The 18582-nt window shown below is 44.2% G+C and overlaps 1 protein-coding gene across 1 annotated transcript; it reads right to left on the minus strand.

Moving 5' to 3' along the window:
* Positions 1–7748: 7748 nt before the first annotated feature.
* LOC123956526 (RNA-binding protein 38-like) lies at positions 7749–17409 on the minus strand. Its single transcript, XM_046028779.1, has 4 exons — positions 17007–17409; positions 14819–14942; positions 14318–14372; positions 7749–9709 (listed from the first exon to the last, which is right to left on the minus strand). The coding sequence occupies exons 1-4, from the start codon at positions 17217–17219 to the stop codon at positions 9367–9369; spliced, it is 735 nt and encodes a 244-aa protein (XP_045884735.1). The 5' UTR covers positions 17220–17409; the 3' UTR covers positions 7749–9366.
* Positions 17410–18582: the final 1173 nt, after the last annotated feature.

Consider the following 18582-nt stretch of genomic DNA (forward strand, 5'->3'; position numbering starts at 1 on the left):
CAGTTTTAGCAACAACATCACTTTCTAATTCCACTGAGTATAAGACAAAGGCTTATTGTTTCCTTATAAGGGATGGAGTGATGGGAAAGAAGTGGTGCAAGTGCTGTTGCATTCTTTTGATGGCCAGAAACACTCTTAAAGTTAAAGGCACCCTATGTAACATTTGAAAGAAGAAATAACACATTTATTTTCCTACAAACAACACTTTGAATTCATAGGAAATAAAATTCAGTACACTCAGGGGGTTTTCTCCTAAATTCTTACTTCATCTTATGTCTGTGCTACTGTTGTAGTGTTTTTAAGCATGTGTGTTTATGTATAAGCCTATTGACTCTGACTGTACAGTGTGCCCAGTCTTACTGGCTGAACCAGCTGAATTCTTTGGCATTCATTTGAATGATGAGGTTGCTCAGCTTGTTAGAGGTTATTGGCAACATTGCTCTCAGCTGAACTGCTTTTAATCCGTATTTACTAATTTCTCTTCATCCTACAAACCGTTGGGGTTGTGGCCTCTGTGTGAGTTGCTGCCTGGAGGTTTTCTTTCATTCCTACATTCCTCCTCCTCCTATGCTTATTGTAATTTGGGTAAATCTGGTAATCAGTACCTTCTATAGCGCCATTTCTCACGTTGTGGCGGCATCACAGGCTGGGATCATGGTTAATCACAGCACAACACTATGCAGGTATCCCAACTGTATGGGAATACTTCATTAGTGACTCAGGTACGGATCTTCTCAGCTCCAGTTCCCCTTATTTAAAGTTAAGCTCATGTGTCCTACTTCTCCCTAGCTTGGGTTGTAATATATAAAAAATGTCAATACACCAAGTTAAAAAACAAATTAGTATGCAGCCATGTTTAACCCGGTACTGTCCCCCTTCTGACCTACTGAATGTCTCTGCTTCTTGTTCAAACCTGACTCTCTCCAGACCAGACCATGTTATCTGAATGGGTTAATGGCGCAGGGAAAAGAGCATGTGAAGGGTTTCTGGGGTCTGGTCATTTCTCTAAGTGCCTGGGTAAATATAGCCTGTATCTGAGGCCTATCTGACGCCACAGCACCAACACTCCCCAGGCCCAGACAGTGGGACTGGACTCTGACGTACAGGTGTAAGATGCTTGGCTTGGCTTTTAGGGGCCCATTTAATATGGGAAGCATTTGTGTGAAATAATGTTAATGCATGATCACATCCCATTACAAAATAAGGCGCTCATAAAATTGCCACTTCTGATTCTCTGTAAAGCATTAACAATGAGGGGCTCCCTGAGTGCTCATCATTTCTTAAATGGGTATGTGGTAAAATAAATAATAAATATAAATAATGGTAAAAAACATCTTTCCACTTAGGCAAATCACATGACACATATAGACCATTAATTACAAATATATTACAAACGTGAAAATTAGTACAGTTGTAGTAGAGTAGTACAAAAATGTGTAAATATGTGAGAAATATGCTCCAGTATTTTACAGAAATGATTATGATTAAAATTAAATTAAAATTTCATACAGCAGACCACAAGATTTCTTCTTAAACAGGCCATGATTTTTCAGAGCACCTTCCTCACTATGTGGCACTTTCTTGACACAAATAGTAAATCTTGCTGTTGTTTTATCTACTGGTGACATCATACTACGTTTCCTTTCTGCCATTCTCTCAAAAGTTTGATGCAGAAGTGTGCGACTGTGCGCATCTGCTTGATGCTGCTTTTTGTATGTGATTCTGATGTTATCTTTTGAGAGTATGTTTTGTTGACAGTTTGAACATAGGTTTCCACAGTCATGTGACTGGGCCAGCTAAATATGTCAGGGCTGTTTATTGGCACAAACATCATACAAAAGTACTGAAAACACCAGGAAGATGATGCAGTCACCAATATTTTTTAAAGGAATCAAAACCAAATGAGTAGCTTGTGAATAACAAAGTATCAATCCCACAGAATCGATCCGCACCTCCATAGCTACTAGTACCAAAACCAGTACCCTTCAAGTGATACCTATACCAATATTTCATTGGATACTTTGCATAAAATACCACCTCCTGAAGCCAAAGTTGTTGATTGGTAGTCTATTATTGTTTTTATTATTGTTATGGACAATCAAAGTTATCTACTTACTGCTACATAAAAGCATTGGGAAATTATATCGCTCCTCATCCCCTAATTAGTACATCCTCACAGGTAGTATTACATGGGGAAAGATACGTGTGTTGAAAGTAAACAACTGAAAATGATTTTGTTAAAGGGGCTATATGTAGTTTTTCAATGAAATTACTTATTATTAAAATCAATCAATTTTCATTGCCTTATTGTTAGTGCGCTCAAAACTAACTTAGAAATGAAGCACACGCCTGTTTTCTCTGTTGCTCGCATCAGCCACTATTCGGCTATAAAGGTGAGGACACCGGGTCGGATTCAGCCCTGTGCGCGCTCCGAAGCCTCTCTCAGACTACAGCGACAACACGGCAGCTAACGACATGCAGTCCACTAACACCATAAAACGACCGGCCCACAGCAAAACACAAGCTCCACGTAAGGATAAAAAACAACAATAAAGGTTTATGTGCTGAAGCCCATCAGACCAAACAGATTCAGATGATGTCGAGTAAGCACAAAGTGAACATCAGAAAACTTGGAGAAACACGGAGAGAGTCACGTTAGCTCGTTGGCTAATGCCGAGCAGTTGCTAACGTTATCCATTGCAAAGTTGTATCACGTTCCATATTACTGCACCAACTAAAGCGACCCATGTCACTATCCTGTGTACCACTGGTATTGTGTCAAAGTGTTGATTTAGCCTGCAAAAAATGACGCAACAGTAAAAAGCAAACGTGGAGCGATGGGATGCAGCCAAGAGCAGACAGCTAACGCTACATTAGCTCAGACCTGCCGCTGTTTGCTTCATAATATTCAATTTAGATTTATTTTTTTTTACCAATGCTCAGGTACACAGCTTCTCCACCTCTCAGTCGCTGAACCACATTATATACAATACGGCAACAAAAACACACAAGATGAGCCATCCACTACCACTGCAGTAAAGTTACTTACTGCGGGCTAACTGTTATAAAGTGTGACACAATCTCGTTATAATATTCAGTCCAGCTCACTAACCATTTTGTTATCATCCACAACATTTAGCTGTGCTCACATGGCCGAGTCTCCAGTGAAAGATTCACAGATAGTAAAGATAGTTACTGAAAAGCAGACTGGCGAGCTAATGCTAACGCACATGGATAAGATCAACCTCAAGCTGATAAAAATATTACTGTAAAGTTGCAGTGGGAGTTGATCTGAGTTTCCAGCATATTATGTGAAGCTGTCTCCTTGTCTGTCTATAGCCGCTGTCTCCCTTTTTTCTGAGAGTATTGTGCCAATATGCGGCTCGCTGTGCTGAATGAAAGGTACGGAGCCAGTGTTTACCTGCCTCTGAGCCGGGCATGTTGAAGTAACGGAGCCTGAACTTGTCTGGAGAAAAGCCACAGTCGGTAAGCCGGTGTTTCCACATCTACTGCTGGATTTCTGTATGAAAGCGGTTGTGTTTCGGATTATGCTCGCACATGAGTTCAAGTGAGCACGCATACAAGCACACACCTGGTTGCAATCTTAAAACTGCACCTCTAGTGGCTGCAGAAAACTCCCTAATGTCCCTTTAACTTTCAATCAATAAACTGAATTGAAAGATCTCCACAAGTGCTTTTTCCTTTCGCAAACCTCCTCCAAAAACGACAGTCACAAGTATAAAATGAGGAAGGAGTCTGTTTAACAAGTTACTAAACTACACTAAAGACTCACAAACAGAGGAAAAGAGAGGCTGCACGTCCAGCCGATCAAACCAACTACACCTGAAGCAGCCGCAGCTCTGTGAGTAAAATCAGCTGATCGTTGCTGTGCCACAAAAGCTTATAATTGGGGACAACAGGAAATAGCAGAAAGCAACAAAACCTGCAAGAGAATGGGGAGGGGGGCTTGGGGTGGAGAAAACAAACAAACAAAAGACAAAAAACAAAAACAGAGAAAACCAGCCGAACAGCAGCAATAAACAGCTGGCATAAGAAAACAACACGGCACAGCCATGAGAGCTGGAATAATAACTCATTTAAATAAGTAACTTAATGAAAAGCATAAAGAATAATTGTACCTGTGACAACTAGGGACAACCTAAATTTCTGTGTGTGTCTATGTGTGAGAGAGTGTGTGTGTCTGTGGGCGGCTGTGGTTCAGGAGGTAGAGCGGGTTGGCTGTTAATCGGAAGGCTCCCCCAGGCTGTATGTCGAAGTGTCCTTGGGCAAGATACTGAGGAGGAGTCCGACAACCGACTACAGATCTGAGGCCAACGAAGCAAACCAGGGACGCAAACTCGTCCCTCCAAACCGACCAGGAGATGCCTCCCCCGGACTCCATTGTGCAAACTAAATGCCTGACAGCTATCCAGACATCCTGCGCATCAAGATGCATCAACAATAGCACCTACAATAGCATTGCAGTCCTCCAAACCGCAACTGAATCGACCTGTGAGGCGCCCAGAGACCCCCACCCCCAGTAGCCAGGGCACCCCTCGACTCCCCGAAGTGCAAAGGACCCGAGACCACAGGTCCCGGGGACAGCCAATCCCTAGCCCCCAGGGAAAACAGCAGAGAGCTGTGCTGCACCACCAGGGAGCAAGAACATGGGAGAACCATGGCTGACAGTCCCCCAGCCCAGCCGGAGGCCATCCCCCCGAGTGCAGACAGAGCTAGCAGAGCCAGCAGAGCCAGCACCCCATGAACCCGAGCCCAGCCCCCCAGGCAGCCACCCCCAAGGAAGAGGGCCACAACCCACCCCGACAACACCGGCCACCGACTACCGCACAAACAGTAATTTTTTGCCGCGATCTGGTTACAAAAAGTATGGAATGAAGTAGGCTACTGGTTTGACTGGAGAAGTTTTGATTCTACTTGATACTGGGCTGTTTCGGTTAATACCATAAAGGTATCGAGTAGCGATACCCATCCCTAAAAGCTACCCACCAAGAAAGCTAGGTAGATAAGATTAACTTCAAACAAGCATAGAAGTTCATAAAATTAGGTAGGCCCATGTAAATAAAGTGTATACTTACATTACATTTCTGTTCACAAATTTGATGATGTAACTAGAATACATTTTTACATAATGCTTACTCAGACCAACAAGCAGTGGCCTTGCTTGGTTGTGATTAAAGTTTAGCTGAGGTCTGATATGGTGTGAGTGTTTTTGTAACAGTTCTGAGGAATCCCTTGACGTCAGAGTTACACGATGGAGCAAGAAGCGTGCGGAAAGTGAGATTTGACTGAGCCTACTTTGAATGTGCATGTGAAAGAGAGACGGAGTGAGAGAGAGAGTGATAGACTGAGAGAGAGGCCTTATGGTGACTCAGCATAACAAGGTCGGCTGGGCCTGTACGACCTCGTTCATCAAGCTGACACCCGGCTCTGTTTCTGCTCCTCTCTGGTGTGATTCACAAGGAGAATGCGAGAAGGAGAAAAAGATAAGAGAAGAGAGGGGAGAGAAAGGGAAGAAGGGATAGGAAGAGAGAAACGATGGTATGTGAGGAGAAACAGGGCCATGAGCACCCAAGCAGGAAAGATGAAGAAGAGATGTTAAGGGGAGAACAAACACAAATGACAAGCAGACATTGAGCAAATAAATGTGTGAGTGAGATCACAAGCAGAGAACAGGGAGATGAGATAGTGAAAGATAAACAGGGACAAAGTGAAGGGAAGAGAGGGGGACCAGAGCTGCCTCACCACAGTAACATTCAGTAAACACAGCAACAGCAAGTGTGTTTAAATATCTGTGACATGATTCAGCTTTTAAAACTGCATCCTGTCCTTTGTGTTGTCAGCTTCCACAGCATGTCCTAACACACTGGCATGGCATCTACCAAGCTTCTTGTTTTTTGCTGTAAAGTCATGCCTTTTTCCTAGACCCAGCTCTTGCACACAAACACACTCCACTGTCATCACTGAAAAACAAATGTGATATATTTTATACATAAACATCACTGAATCTGTGAAAGGAGCCCTCCCCATCAATTTTACACATGAAAGTCAGTTTATGCATCACGCTCACTCAGCCTGTGAAAACGGTACAATGTCTTCAGTGGGTCTGGAGGAGCTTTCCAAAGTCTTCAAATTTATAAGAGAAAGCAGGCATGACAAACTGGAGCTGTGGAAAGATGTGGGCAATTACCAGGCAATGACAAATGGCACAATCAAGTTGCATTATGGGAAATGTAGTAGTATTTTTTGACCCATAGTAGAGACTAATTCTGCACTCATGTTTCTGACTTGAAAATATCCTTCTCGATTTGAGTTGTCCATGCCATAAACGCTCATCGGTCAGTCTCTTGGCCAGTCAACTAACTTTGGTCCAGACTGAAATCTAACTATTGTATTGTGTATTAATGGTCCTCAGAGAAAAAATCCTACTGACTTTGGTGATCCCCTGACTTTTCTTTTAGCACCAAGGTTGACACCTATTTCAGACATTCCTGTCCCCTTATTGTAATGACTTTGGTGACCTTCTTACTTTCAAGTAATCATCAGGTGAACTTTTTAGTTTGTCCAATACCTGTGAAACTAAGGGAACTTCCATCAGCCTCAGCTGCAATTTGTGTTTAGTGATCATTAACCAATCTTAGCATGCAAAACTGACATGGCAAACATGGTAAACATAATACCTGCTAAACATCAGCATGTTAGTTTTGACATTGTGACCTTGTTAGCATGTTGATGTATTAAGCTCAAAGCACTGCTGTGGCCATGTACACCCCACACAGCTGCTAGTGTGGCTGTAGATGCTTGTCTTAATCTGTTTTGCATGTCCTCAACTTTAATAACGGGATTAACAAATTTGGGATAGTTTGAAAGAAAACCAAGCTATGACGAATCAGAGTACAAACAATCGTGAACTTCAGCTCACTGAAATGATGACTGAATAAATGAAAAGTGCAGGGTGTCCTTGTAATTAATTGCAGAATGTCATGAGAATATTAGGTCTGAATGGATTTCAATCAAAACAAAGCACCACAAAAACCATCTATTGAACTCATGGCCAAATTGTAAACCATTGCTGGGTGGATAAATTACCCTGGGTAAGGACAAATAGATAATGGATGTGTTTTTGTTTCTAACAACCATGCCTGTGTTTTGTTCTCCAGGCCTAAATGGGGTTTAGAAGTGACACATCTTCTAAAGTAGCTGATGTAAGCACAAACATGTAGAGACGCTGGTGGGAAAGACAGTGAGCTGAACTAGTTTAGCAGAGTGAAAGGACCAAAAATAAATAAAATAAAAAAAATGTGGTTACATGCAGCTCTGGGGAACATCTTCAAACCACTTTATGACATTCTGCCCCACCCGCCCCCAACTCTCATTGTGTTAGCTGAGGGAACACCCAGCACCCTGTCAGGTGGTGGTGTGGTGTGATAAAAGTCTGGGCCTCCTGGTCCCCTCTGCGCCCCCCTCCCTACAGGCTCTACTGGCCCACACAGCCTTGATAACAAGCGCACACACATAACTGAACCCTCTCACCCCACAGGGTTTTTAACAGTATCATCACAGCAGAATCTGCATTTCAGTTTTGTTGTGAATACAGTTACACTACAATTACACATACTGCAAACACAAATAACTCAAGAGCTGGCATTTTTTTAAACACTGAGTGACAAGATTATGATCCATTGTTTACTTCTTTGTTAAAATGAAGCCCCAAAAAGAAGTCAGACATCTTTGAGTACAAAGTCTTTATTTAAATTTTTTTGGTATGGCTTCTTTGAAGGGACTGTAAAAGACATTTTATTGAAAAAAAAAAAAAAAAAAAAAAAAAAACCTAGATAATTTCTGATGCAACCAGTCAAGGACCTACAAAACAAGCATCTACTGTGGTTGCCGTGCACCCGGCCAAATCCACTGACATGGTGACAAAAACAAAATGAATACAACACCTGTGGATCTGCAGGTTAAATGACATCAGTGCCACAACTATAGTCATAGTAACAACCAAAAAAAAACAAAAAAGCTATTTTAACTTAGTACCTGATATAAATACCTACATATAAATATTGTAAATGTACTTGACGACTGATAACATTTTAAAATGCTGTACATGAATGTCCTTTTGAGAGCAACAGTTTGTGACAATCTCATTAAGAAAAGTTTACGGGGAAAAAAAAAAAAAAATTAAAATAAAACCCAACCACACACACACACACACACACACACATACACACACGAGCTCAGTGTCGGCTACCTTTCAACAATGATACACAGCGCTCCTGGTCCCCATCACCCACATACTGCATGTGATTATCTACATCCATTTGAAATCATCAAGACCTAAGCAAGCCAGATTAATGTGACTGACTGCTGAAAGGCCAGTTACAAAGGGCTCTCTGCACTTGGTTCTGTGGTGGGGGTGCTTGAAAAGTCAGGAAATTCAAAAAAAGGATTTTTTTTTTTTTTTTTTTTTTAAATTAAGGCCTCTTAAATGAAACTGATAAAAAAAAAAAATATAATAATAATAATAATAATAATAATAATAATAAGTGTAGTCCTGACATCACAGCCTCAAAAACAAACAATGGAGCTGTCTCACTGTCTTATATACTGAAACTTTCTGTTTGTCCTTGAGGTGAAATCTCTCGTCGTCCTCCTGTGTGGAGCTGAACGCTTGAGGTTTGTTCATGGGTCAGTGCTCTACCTCACTGCTGATGGCACCAGGATGGGAACACAGATAGGCGGACAGGCTGGCTGTATGCCTCGCAAAATCACCACCCTGTCTCACCCTGCACCCCACATTTCTGACTGTCCCCCAGTGTCCTAAAGCAGCAGTGCCCTTACCCTAAATCCACACCAGATACTCTGGAGTTGGGAGGAAAGAGGTGTTACATGTCCCAGGCAGCTCTCTAATCATCAATATGTACCATGGACACACACAACTTCCATTGATTGAGCTAACAACATGATAACAATGATAATAATGGCATACAAACAAACACTGACAATGACATTAATACAATAATAAAGGACAATAAAAATAATAATTATAATAAAAAATGAAGTGTCAGCTTCTGGAAGCTCTTGGAAGAGACCACATACTTTATGCTGTTTAGCTTCCCTGAACCTCAACAGTCCTCCAACCCTCCCACTGCCTTTTACCCTTTAACCAATGAGCAAACTGCTCATCCTGATCGTATAGTGCAATAGTCCCACTCTTTTTCCTGGAAGCCCCTGCTGACGATAGGCGGGTTACCCTGTAGGGCGTTTTTTGCCATCCTCTGTCCTATGGTCCGTGACCACTACTCACTCCTCCTCCACTGCTCCCTCTTGTCCGCTTCCTTCATCAGCTCACTGCATACGGTCCGGCTGGATGTGCTGCTGTGGGGCATAGTGCAGGAAGGCCGGGGCTGGGCCAGCGGCGGAGGGGAGGGTGGGGTGTACGGTGGCCGGAGCTGTGGCGGCGGCGGCCGGACCAGCAGTGGCTGGGGGGCTGGTGGTGTAACTGTAGCCCAAGAAGCCAGCTGGGGAGGTGGCATACGGGTACTGCTGCTCAAAGGCTGCCTGGGCGTACTGGGTGTAGGCTGCGCTGTAGTCCAGGTATGGGCTGGTGCTGACAGAGGAGGATACCTGAGTGGGCAGCACCAAGCTGGGCTGCACAAAGGCTTGTGGGTAGACGTACGGCTGCGCCATCCTGCAGACAGACAAAGACCAAAGAGGGGAGGGGTATTAGACAAGAGGGGCTGAAGCACCAGAGCAGAGAAATCTCAGGGCCTGGCTTTTTGTTTATATTGCTCCCAGAGTGTAAGTGTGTTGGGAATATAAACTCTCTGTAGGTGTTCTGAACTTAGAGAGCTCTCACACGGATATCCACTGTTAGTGAAGCCTAAATAGACGAGAGGCAGAGGAGGTTAGGCGAAGCTGACTCAACCCTGTCTGTGTCAGTTAGTAAAACCTACAAAACCTGTTAGGTAGGGCTTCCTGAGGTAGATGCGGGTGGGGGGTGAATGACAGAGTCAGCCGTTACTGGCAGGTTTTCAAGCTCAGGCATTAGCGGAGTGTTTTAACAGCTGCTGCTGCTCTTCACTTGCACCACACACACAAAAAAAGGAAGTGCATGAAGTCTACTCGTTCTCAATTGGTGTGTAAATCTCACACAGACCATCACAGGTGATGATGCTAGCTGTGGGGAGGCAACAGTGGCGGGGGAGCTCATCAGGACTAGGTGCCAGGTTCTGTGGAGCCTCATGGGCCGGCTCTCAGATGTACCTGATTAGACCTATGGGGTTGAGGGACTGTGCTGTCTCTCCTTCTCTTTCAGTCTTTGCTTTGTGACTTTGTCCATGGAGGAAAGGGAAGGGGAGAGAGCTTCTTCGTGAGCTTTATTTTTAGTCAAGACTTGAAGCATCTCTCCTGGGCTTGTTATCTGCGGCGAGGGATAGTTGTCGCAGAGAGGAGAAGACCCCCCTCCACCATTTTAAAGGGTGATGTAACTCACTTTTTTGAGAGCCTTTACCCTTGATACTACCCTTTGGGGGTAAACATATACAGACACACACCCTGAGACAAAGACATAATGGGCACAACAAATAGAACTTTGACGTATGCTGTTCAGCTATATCTCAGTACTGATGAAGTTCTTCCGTTGATAGACTGTATCCAAACTGCAGTCTTCGCTTTCTCCCCCCTCCCCAACTGCCAATTTAATCCAGGCGAGGAAGAGGATCAGTAATGAGAGGCAGCCATGAAGTAAACACAGCAAAAGATAGAAGCATGCATGGCTAGGGATGTCATCACACTCTCTCCACACACACACACACACACAGCCCTTCGACCTGCCTGGCCCTTCCCCCTCTCCCAGCCACCCACCCACACCCCCCAGTTACCACTGCAAACCCCAAACCATGCCATAATAGGGAAAGAGTCACACCGCAATCAGCATAACCTCTTCAGTTCATATCACACAAAAGGAAAAAGATAAAAAAGCACTCCAATCCATCACAGCACACTGCACTGCACTCTCAAGCCATCACTGGCACCTTGGAGAGAGGCTGGCTGAGGGAGGGAGGAGGGGGTGGGCAGACATTTTCTGTCAGACCCCTCCTGGGGACTAGTCCTGTACTGTGGGCATCTTCTGATCCTCTGCTGGTACACTGGTCAGCTGGCAGCAGACAGCAACCATGGCAGAAGGTTGGATAGGAGGATGGCAGTGATTATTGTCAGCAACAACATTAAGGTCCCATTCTATCATTCAGTCAATACAGGAATGTGATCAAGAAGCATTGGGGGTACAGAAATGTGTAAGACCTATGATATGACAGCACAAAGACAACATACAAAAATATACAGAGCAGGGCTGGGGACAGCAAGGAGTTACAGAAGCTCACTGAGACTTCTAGCGAGGGAAGGGACCAAAAGGGGACAGATGTAAAACCAGATAACAGGGCATGTAACCTGTAAGCATAAGCTAATTAAGGTAATCCCCACCCATGAGTGCAATCTACACTTTGCCCTCACAGTGCCATTCAAAAGATGGCCATCCATTAATGCTGTGGGGCATATGTGCTTTCACTCATTTCATATATAATGAGCCGGCCTTCTTCGTAGCTTGGCAGTTTGGCTTAACCTAGACTTAGAATCAAGAGACGCTGTGAGGTAAAGTGAAATAGAAAATAATGTAAACAACCTAAAGCTAGCCTAAAAGGGAGTTAAGGAGAGACAGAGCGCAGAGAGAAGGAGATGTTAACTGTAATTTTAGCTTCTAAATTTAGCTTCTACTGAAAGAGAAAAAGAGGAGGGACGGGGACCGAGGCAAGATGGGGACAGTGGCAAGCTCCCGGGGGCCGCAGAGACGCCAGATGCCAAGCGGATGGCGGAACAGCGGCAGGGGAATGTGGATGTCGGCCAGAAGATCATAGGTCAGCTGGTTTTGTGCTGACGGCCAGTCTGTGCGTGTTTGACATAGTGCCACTCTGCGGATGGCAGACTGAGACACTAGAGAGACAGGCTCACCAGAAAACATTTGATGTGCATGAATATTCAAAACACAGGCTGAAATAATCATCATCATCATCATGAAGGCCACTTAATGAGCTAATGTGAAAAGCGCGGGAGATATCACACCGGGCAGCTAAATATTTCTACACAATAACACCAATGACCTTCAGCACATGACTCACAGCAACACAAAGTGTGAAAACAGACGGGACCGGACTGGGTGGGGGAATTAAACACCACCTTACAATACTTGTAAGAGGACTTGATGTTCCGTCCTCCCTTCCCTCTTTGTTCAAGAGGACTGAATATTCTTTGAAAGCAGGAGGGGAAAAGGGTGTTTTGTTTGGCACCTGTAGAGGTGTGTTTCCTAGGAAGCGCACAGCCTCATTAAGTATTAGTCCCAGAATACATCCCTCAGATACCCTGCCTTCAATCTCCTCTTTAACCCCCTCCCCCACCACCCCCTCCTCCCTCCCAGTCTCACAGAGGTGTCAGTTTTCAGTGTAGCTCTGACACGCTGGTAGTGGCAGCACTTTAATTGGAGAAATTAAAGTAAAAACCAGTGCTAAAGGGAATAAAATAGGGGGACATGACGTAAGAAAGTGCAAGGAAGAGGTAAGAGTGGAGGAGGTGATGCATGAGAAGAGATGAATCTGCAAGCATGCCGACAACTCCTCCCCTCCCCATCAAAACAATGTTCCTGGCCTCAGTGACCCCCTCTGGCCCTTACAGTCCACAGCATCTGCTGATCACAGCTATACACACAGACACAGCAGTAAATCCAAACCAGCGCACCACCACTACATGCAATGGTCCAGCACTGTTCAAAATCCTACTTCAGACAAGGTCCTCACACCATATGTTATCAAGGAGTTGATAGAAAGAAAAGCCACTTGTATGCTGTGCACCTTAGGGAGGCCTGCGTCTGTCACCCTCAATACAGAGGAAACTCAGAGGCAGACAGACAGGTGCTCCGTGTGCCTCTCCACGTCTCTGGGGTGGTGGTCATGGGAGATTAAGGGGGTGTAAAAGGCTGTAATACAAGCCAGCACCTGTCAGGCACATGCCTCAAAGCGCCATTGTGCTCCACATTTCAAACCCTCAGGGTTTTGGTGCCATCCATGCTCACTGTGGTAGCTGGAGCACAGACATCGGAGGGACTTTCCAGTGTCCTCCTAAGATCTTGGAACATTATGGGATGTGTCCCAAGTGGACCTTGAGATTAATCTTTCAGATTTCAATCTTTCAAGTGAGATCTTACAGAGGGGGCTATGGCTGATGTACACTCCTTGTGCCTTTTTTGTGTTTGCCAACCTCCAAAGGCACCGAACGTTTCTTATTTGGACCTTGTCCCTGTGGACTGTCCTAGGATTCCCATGAAGCTCTTAAAGCACTCACATGCTCTGAAGTCAGTGACTGTATAGGGCTGTAGATACCGATTATTCCATTATCAAGATATATATTAATCTGCCAACTATGTTTTTGATTAATTATTTGGTTCATGAAATGTCAGGTAGATAGTTTATAGTGCTCATTAAAGTTTCCCAGAATACAAGCTGACATTTTAAAATAGCTTGTTTGGACTGACTTGGGTTCAGTTAACAAAACCCAAAGATAGGTAACCCAGGAACTTGAAACTAGTTACATGTTTTTTTTGTCTTTTTATGTTTGTGTTTATGCTTGATAAAGTACTTTAAGAACCAAGCACCGGAATTGTTGGTTTTCTGTTGATCAACAAATCAGACAAACAATCAACCGTTGGGCACTGGTCATATTTATAAATATCTATAAACACTACGTATGACAACCTGAAGTGAACCTTTCATGGTATATTCATCTTCCAGATAGAGCTGAGGTTGTGTGTGTAAAATACAAAGGGTGGTGAGGGATGAATTCTGAGAGCTGTAGGGGGTGAGGGGAGTTATTACTGCAATGAAATGCTCATTAGCTGCTTAGCAGACCATGGCTCCTAGACGCTGTGCAGGCTGTTTCTACAACACAGTCACTTCTAGGAAGCCTTCTCAGTGACACAGGCCACTCAGTCAGGTACACGAGTCAAGAGGCTCCTGACAGAAGTCAACAAGCGAGTCACACATTCACCTCTGGAATGCGCTTCTATTACCACAGATATGTGAACCATCTCCCAGCGCTATAAGACTCAAATATGCTAACAGGCTACTTCGTGAGTTGCATGTGGACACAGAAACTGACATGTATTTTCTAGAGGCCCCGTTTGTCAAAGAAATAGTAGCCCACAGTGAGCAATACAAGAGAATACAACAAGCGCCCACTCCCACTCACTTACCCATACTGCCTCTGGATGAGTGCTGGGTGAATGGGCTGCACTCCGATGGATATGCCTGGAAGATAGGAGGCCGGCTGTCAGACACACACATTTGCATTTACAGAGGAGGACCAGAGAACAATACACAGAGGGCACGGAGAGACAGAGGCTCTGCCTGTTTCAAAACCTACCGCCAATGGAACAACAGATTCAAATGCGCAAAAAGCAGTAAAACATGTATGTAATTGGGAAACTAAATGTTATGGTGGTGTGCACATGTACAGTATGGGTTGTCTTATCAAAAACTGCCTGTCACACACACTAAATGGTAGAAATTAGTCTCTTTTGTAACTCAGGGAATAGGTACCTTTTTTAACTATGGTTTTTGTTGTGGATATTCAAACTTATATTCCATGTTTTATGCTCTAATTACTACTGGTCGAGTAGGATGGAAGTGCCATTATTTCTATGATTGCATACATGATTTAATTGAGCCTTGAAACAACACACAGTATATCTCACCGGTCTGTATGCTGCGGGGTTTGGCACCCAGGTAGGCCAGGTTGACATTGGCTTTCCTGCCATCAATTATAGGGTTGGGATCCTTGCAGGCTCTCTCTGCTGCTCCTCTGTCAGTCATTGTCACCTGGTGACAGAGTCAGACTCGTCAACAAGGTCTCACAAGATAAAAACAAACAGACGGTAGCATGGCATCCTTGGCCAGAGACGCTAAACTTTTTAAGCAAAACAAAAACACTTGAAATGCATAATACAGGACTTTGTCTGCTGGTCTGATAAATTCTCCCTACAGGCTTCCCACTGTTAAGAATCTGTTTCTGAAAAAGGGAAACTACAAACAAAGCACAATGATAAGCTTTGAAAACTGCCCACAGCAGCAGTAGCCAGCTACTTGACTGCCACTCAGCCATGGGCAGACCTGCTGAAATATGGATCTGGGAAGAGCAACAAGGAGCTTATCCAATTAGGGACAAAATATTAAGGAGATTGGTATTAGTCCACCCCCTCCCCTCTCCCTCCTGGCATTACACAAGCCCTTCTGTTTTGATTGCCACATTCTGCCAACTCAGAGGGTTCAGTCACCTCGGTGTGTGGACCGGGCAGTGAATGTAGGCCACGGCTTGCATTGCTTAAGTGGCCGTTTTTAAAAACAGTGTCCCTCTTCATAGTGGAAGGATGCAGAACAAAGCCCACTCCAGGGCCTGTGTTGTGAACACACAGGAAGGAACGAGGCTGTGTTTACACTCAAGAAACAGAGGGGGTGGGATCGGGGGGGGTCTACTAATCCACCTCTGAAGTGTGTTTAGAAAAAAGGTGTGCTCAGCTTTGGGGCACCTCCATCCCCGCCTGCTGCCAGCTACCTCTCCGACTGGAACGCTCAGAAAACAGGATTAGCAGATTGCCTCATGCCACACAAAATGTGTGTCTTGTCCTGGGCAGCACCCACACCGGCCTGAGCCTGTTTAACCTGAAACACCAGCTCCAACAAGCAGCCGTTTGATACAAACTAGACTCACGGGACAGCTTTCCTCAGAGTTAGGGAGCCGATGTGTAAACACCGGGAGTGATTGTCTTACAATTCTGCCTTTAGAAGTAAACATGTAACAGTTTTCCATTCCTTCTTTGGCCTGACGGTGCATTAGTGCTGATGTGTCAAAATGTTCTGGTAAATATTTGCATATCTTGTGCTGCTTCTGTTCTTTGTGTGAAAGAGAATGACTCTTTATCTGCCTGGAACAGGTTAAGTCATACCTTAATGTAGATTTAAAATTAGACATCACAAGGTCCTTGGATTGAGTTTCATTAATCTGACTTAAAAGCACCAGTAAACAGCACGTTTCCCACTTTGCACCACGAGCGGAGGTGAGATGAAGGCAGTATGACTAGGTACAACTTAGTTTACGTTTTATGAACTTTTCAATGGCTTGGCTGGTGCACAGACTCAAATAGATAAGATCAAAAGGGAAGTTTAACATAAATTTGTAGCATATGAGAAAGCCAATTTGTTGATGTTGGAATTTCTCTCTCAGCAGCCAAGATGTGATGTAAATCATGTGCTGCGGCCGACTGCTCCGGTCCTTGACAATGGAGGGCAGGGTGTGCAAGGTCAACCTCCCCACTGCTCCAAAATAACCATATAAAGGAAGCAAAAAGTACAGTCTCTCTCTCTCTCACACACACACACACACACTTTCAAAGCCATATGCTGGGGCTGATCAGGGGTGAGTGGGGCTTCATTGGGGGAGGGCGGTGAACATCAGACATATGTTTTAAATATAATCTTCTTAGTTACCCATCAAATTGTGTGATCCCTCATCCTCATCAGGCTACAATAACAGCCAGCCAGGCGAGAAAAACAGCGATGCTGTGCAAGTACGTGTGGAAGCTTCAGTGTGTGTGTGTGTGTGTGTGTGTGTGTGTGTGTGTGTGTGTGGCCTCTGACATGTAGCTGAATGATCACATTACAGTAGATATAACTAGAATGGATATGTAGTCATAAATTCCCATATAAAGACAGTGGGAGAGGCACTAGCATATAAATGGGTACGTTGAGCCAGGAACTATACGCTGCACAGCGGACTTACAGCAGTAGCTTGTAATGTGATCTGGTAGTGTTAAAAGTTGTGAATGAGAGCTACGTGTTGGTCTCGTGGTGGATATTGTGGTGCACGGCTGTCTTGTTTGTACTCACAAAGCCATATCCTCTGGATTTACCGGTCTGTCTGTCCGTTATCACCACAGCCTCGTCAATGTCCCCATAGGCCTCGAAGTATTTTCTCAGTGAGGCATCGTTTGTGTGGTACGGCAGCCCGCCGACAAAGATCTTGGTAAAAGTAGTGTCTTTCTGAAGCGATGGGGGATGCATGACTTCCAGGGCTCCGTTCATGAACTGATGCAGAAGCATTGGTCAGCCGGAGAGAAATCCTGAAGCACACTGTAAATGTACTAACCGCTTAACAACGTCCCAGCATCAGTACAAAAAAAACCGTTTATCTCACTAGTTTTCCTCTCGTGTTGTCCTTCGCTCAAAATTACGGTAATCTGCTGGAAACTGTGCTTCACACTGCGGGGACTCCTCCGGCCGCGTCTACACTGGCTACACAGCTCACCGCTGTGAGAAAATGTGCCTGGAGATTTTATACGCCGTGTCTGAGGCCGCGCCCACATTAAACTGTTGACCAACCAGCGTCACCGCTGTGTGCCTATTTGGCCAGCGGCTCCTCCCATCATCGGCCCGCCTTCCCTCGGCGCTGCGCTGCACCTGCTTTTGTCCTTTAGCACACAAAGAAAACCCCTACTGTTACAGCAGAAAACGCGGCTCTGCCACATGGTGCATTGTACCACTGTAATGAGGAAGTAATTGTCTCTCCTTCTGGTATAAATAACCGTTCCAAGCGTTAATAAGCAGGAGTATGTTTAGTTAAGTATGCTTATTTTACCGTGACTTACTTTTACTTACTTTATTTATTGGGAGGGACATGGCAGATATAGTCTGAGCAGAAAGCAAACATACAGGAATTAATAAGTGTTAAGTTTAACCCTAAAGTGCAGCTGAAACCAATGGACAGTGGGAATCACACAACTTGAACCAAATAAAATAAACCCCAACACCTTACTTTATATGTTCATCCCTGGTTTGTTTCACTTTAATCACTTCATATTAACTAACAAAATCACAGACTGTTACTTGTGATTATATGCTGTTTGTCTATTTTAAATCTTACTAATATGGTCTCAAATATTTGTATAGAATGTATCAGAGACTGGAATAGTGTTACTGTACAACATACCATGGGAGATTGATTTAAACCATATATAAAGTTATTGTCATCATTTCTACCTTCTTTTTGGAATATCAAAAGTTACATAGCTGTGCCCGTTTGTGATATAGACTGATTAAAGTACAATATGACAAACTTCATGGTGTCACAACAGGCCACCTCTTATAACCCTACCATAAAAGCAAATGATTGACACACTTTGCAACAAAAAAAGCGTGTACTTGAGCTCAAAGCTCTTACTTTTCAGTACCACAGTAATGTATTCTACATGTCTCTGCATGCGGCTCACAAACACTGATAACCTCTGAGCGGAAAAAGGCAGCGCCTAAGGTCCTAAGCAACAGATCAATCCAACAGTAAAAGTTGTCCAACTGCTTCATTGCCAAAATAAATACAACCCCCTGGTTCTTATAGACAGCGGCCAGTGAGTCATCTCATCCGTGATCATGACTGCCATCAACCTGGAGGACTTTGTGCAGTTAAACT

The sequence above is a fragment of the Micropterus dolomieu genome, linkage group LG18, assembly GCF_021292245.1.
Source record: "Micropterus dolomieu isolate WLL.071019.BEF.003 ecotype Adirondacks linkage group LG18, ASM2129224v1, whole genome shotgun sequence".
In the NCBI taxonomy this organism is placed as follows: Eukaryota; Metazoa; Chordata; class Actinopteri; order Centrarchiformes; family Centrarchidae; genus Micropterus; species Micropterus dolomieu.

What these genes read in the sequence shown, in the direction of transcription:
- LOC123956526 (XM_046028779.1), bottom strand. Translation starts at nt 17,219, where the DNA reads ATGCTTCTGCATCAGTTCATGAACGGAGCCCTGGAAGTCATGCATCCC. An exon ending in ACCCCGCAGCATACAGACCG is followed by an intron (nt 14,373 to 14,818) that starts GTGAGATATACT and finishes CCTATCTTCCAG; the next exon opens with GCATATCCATCGGAGTGCAG. An exon ending in CTCATCCAGAGGCAGTATGG is followed by an intron (nt 9,710 to 14,317) that starts GTAAGTGAGTGG and finishes GTCTGTCTGCAG; the next exon opens with GATGGCGCAGCCGTACGTCT.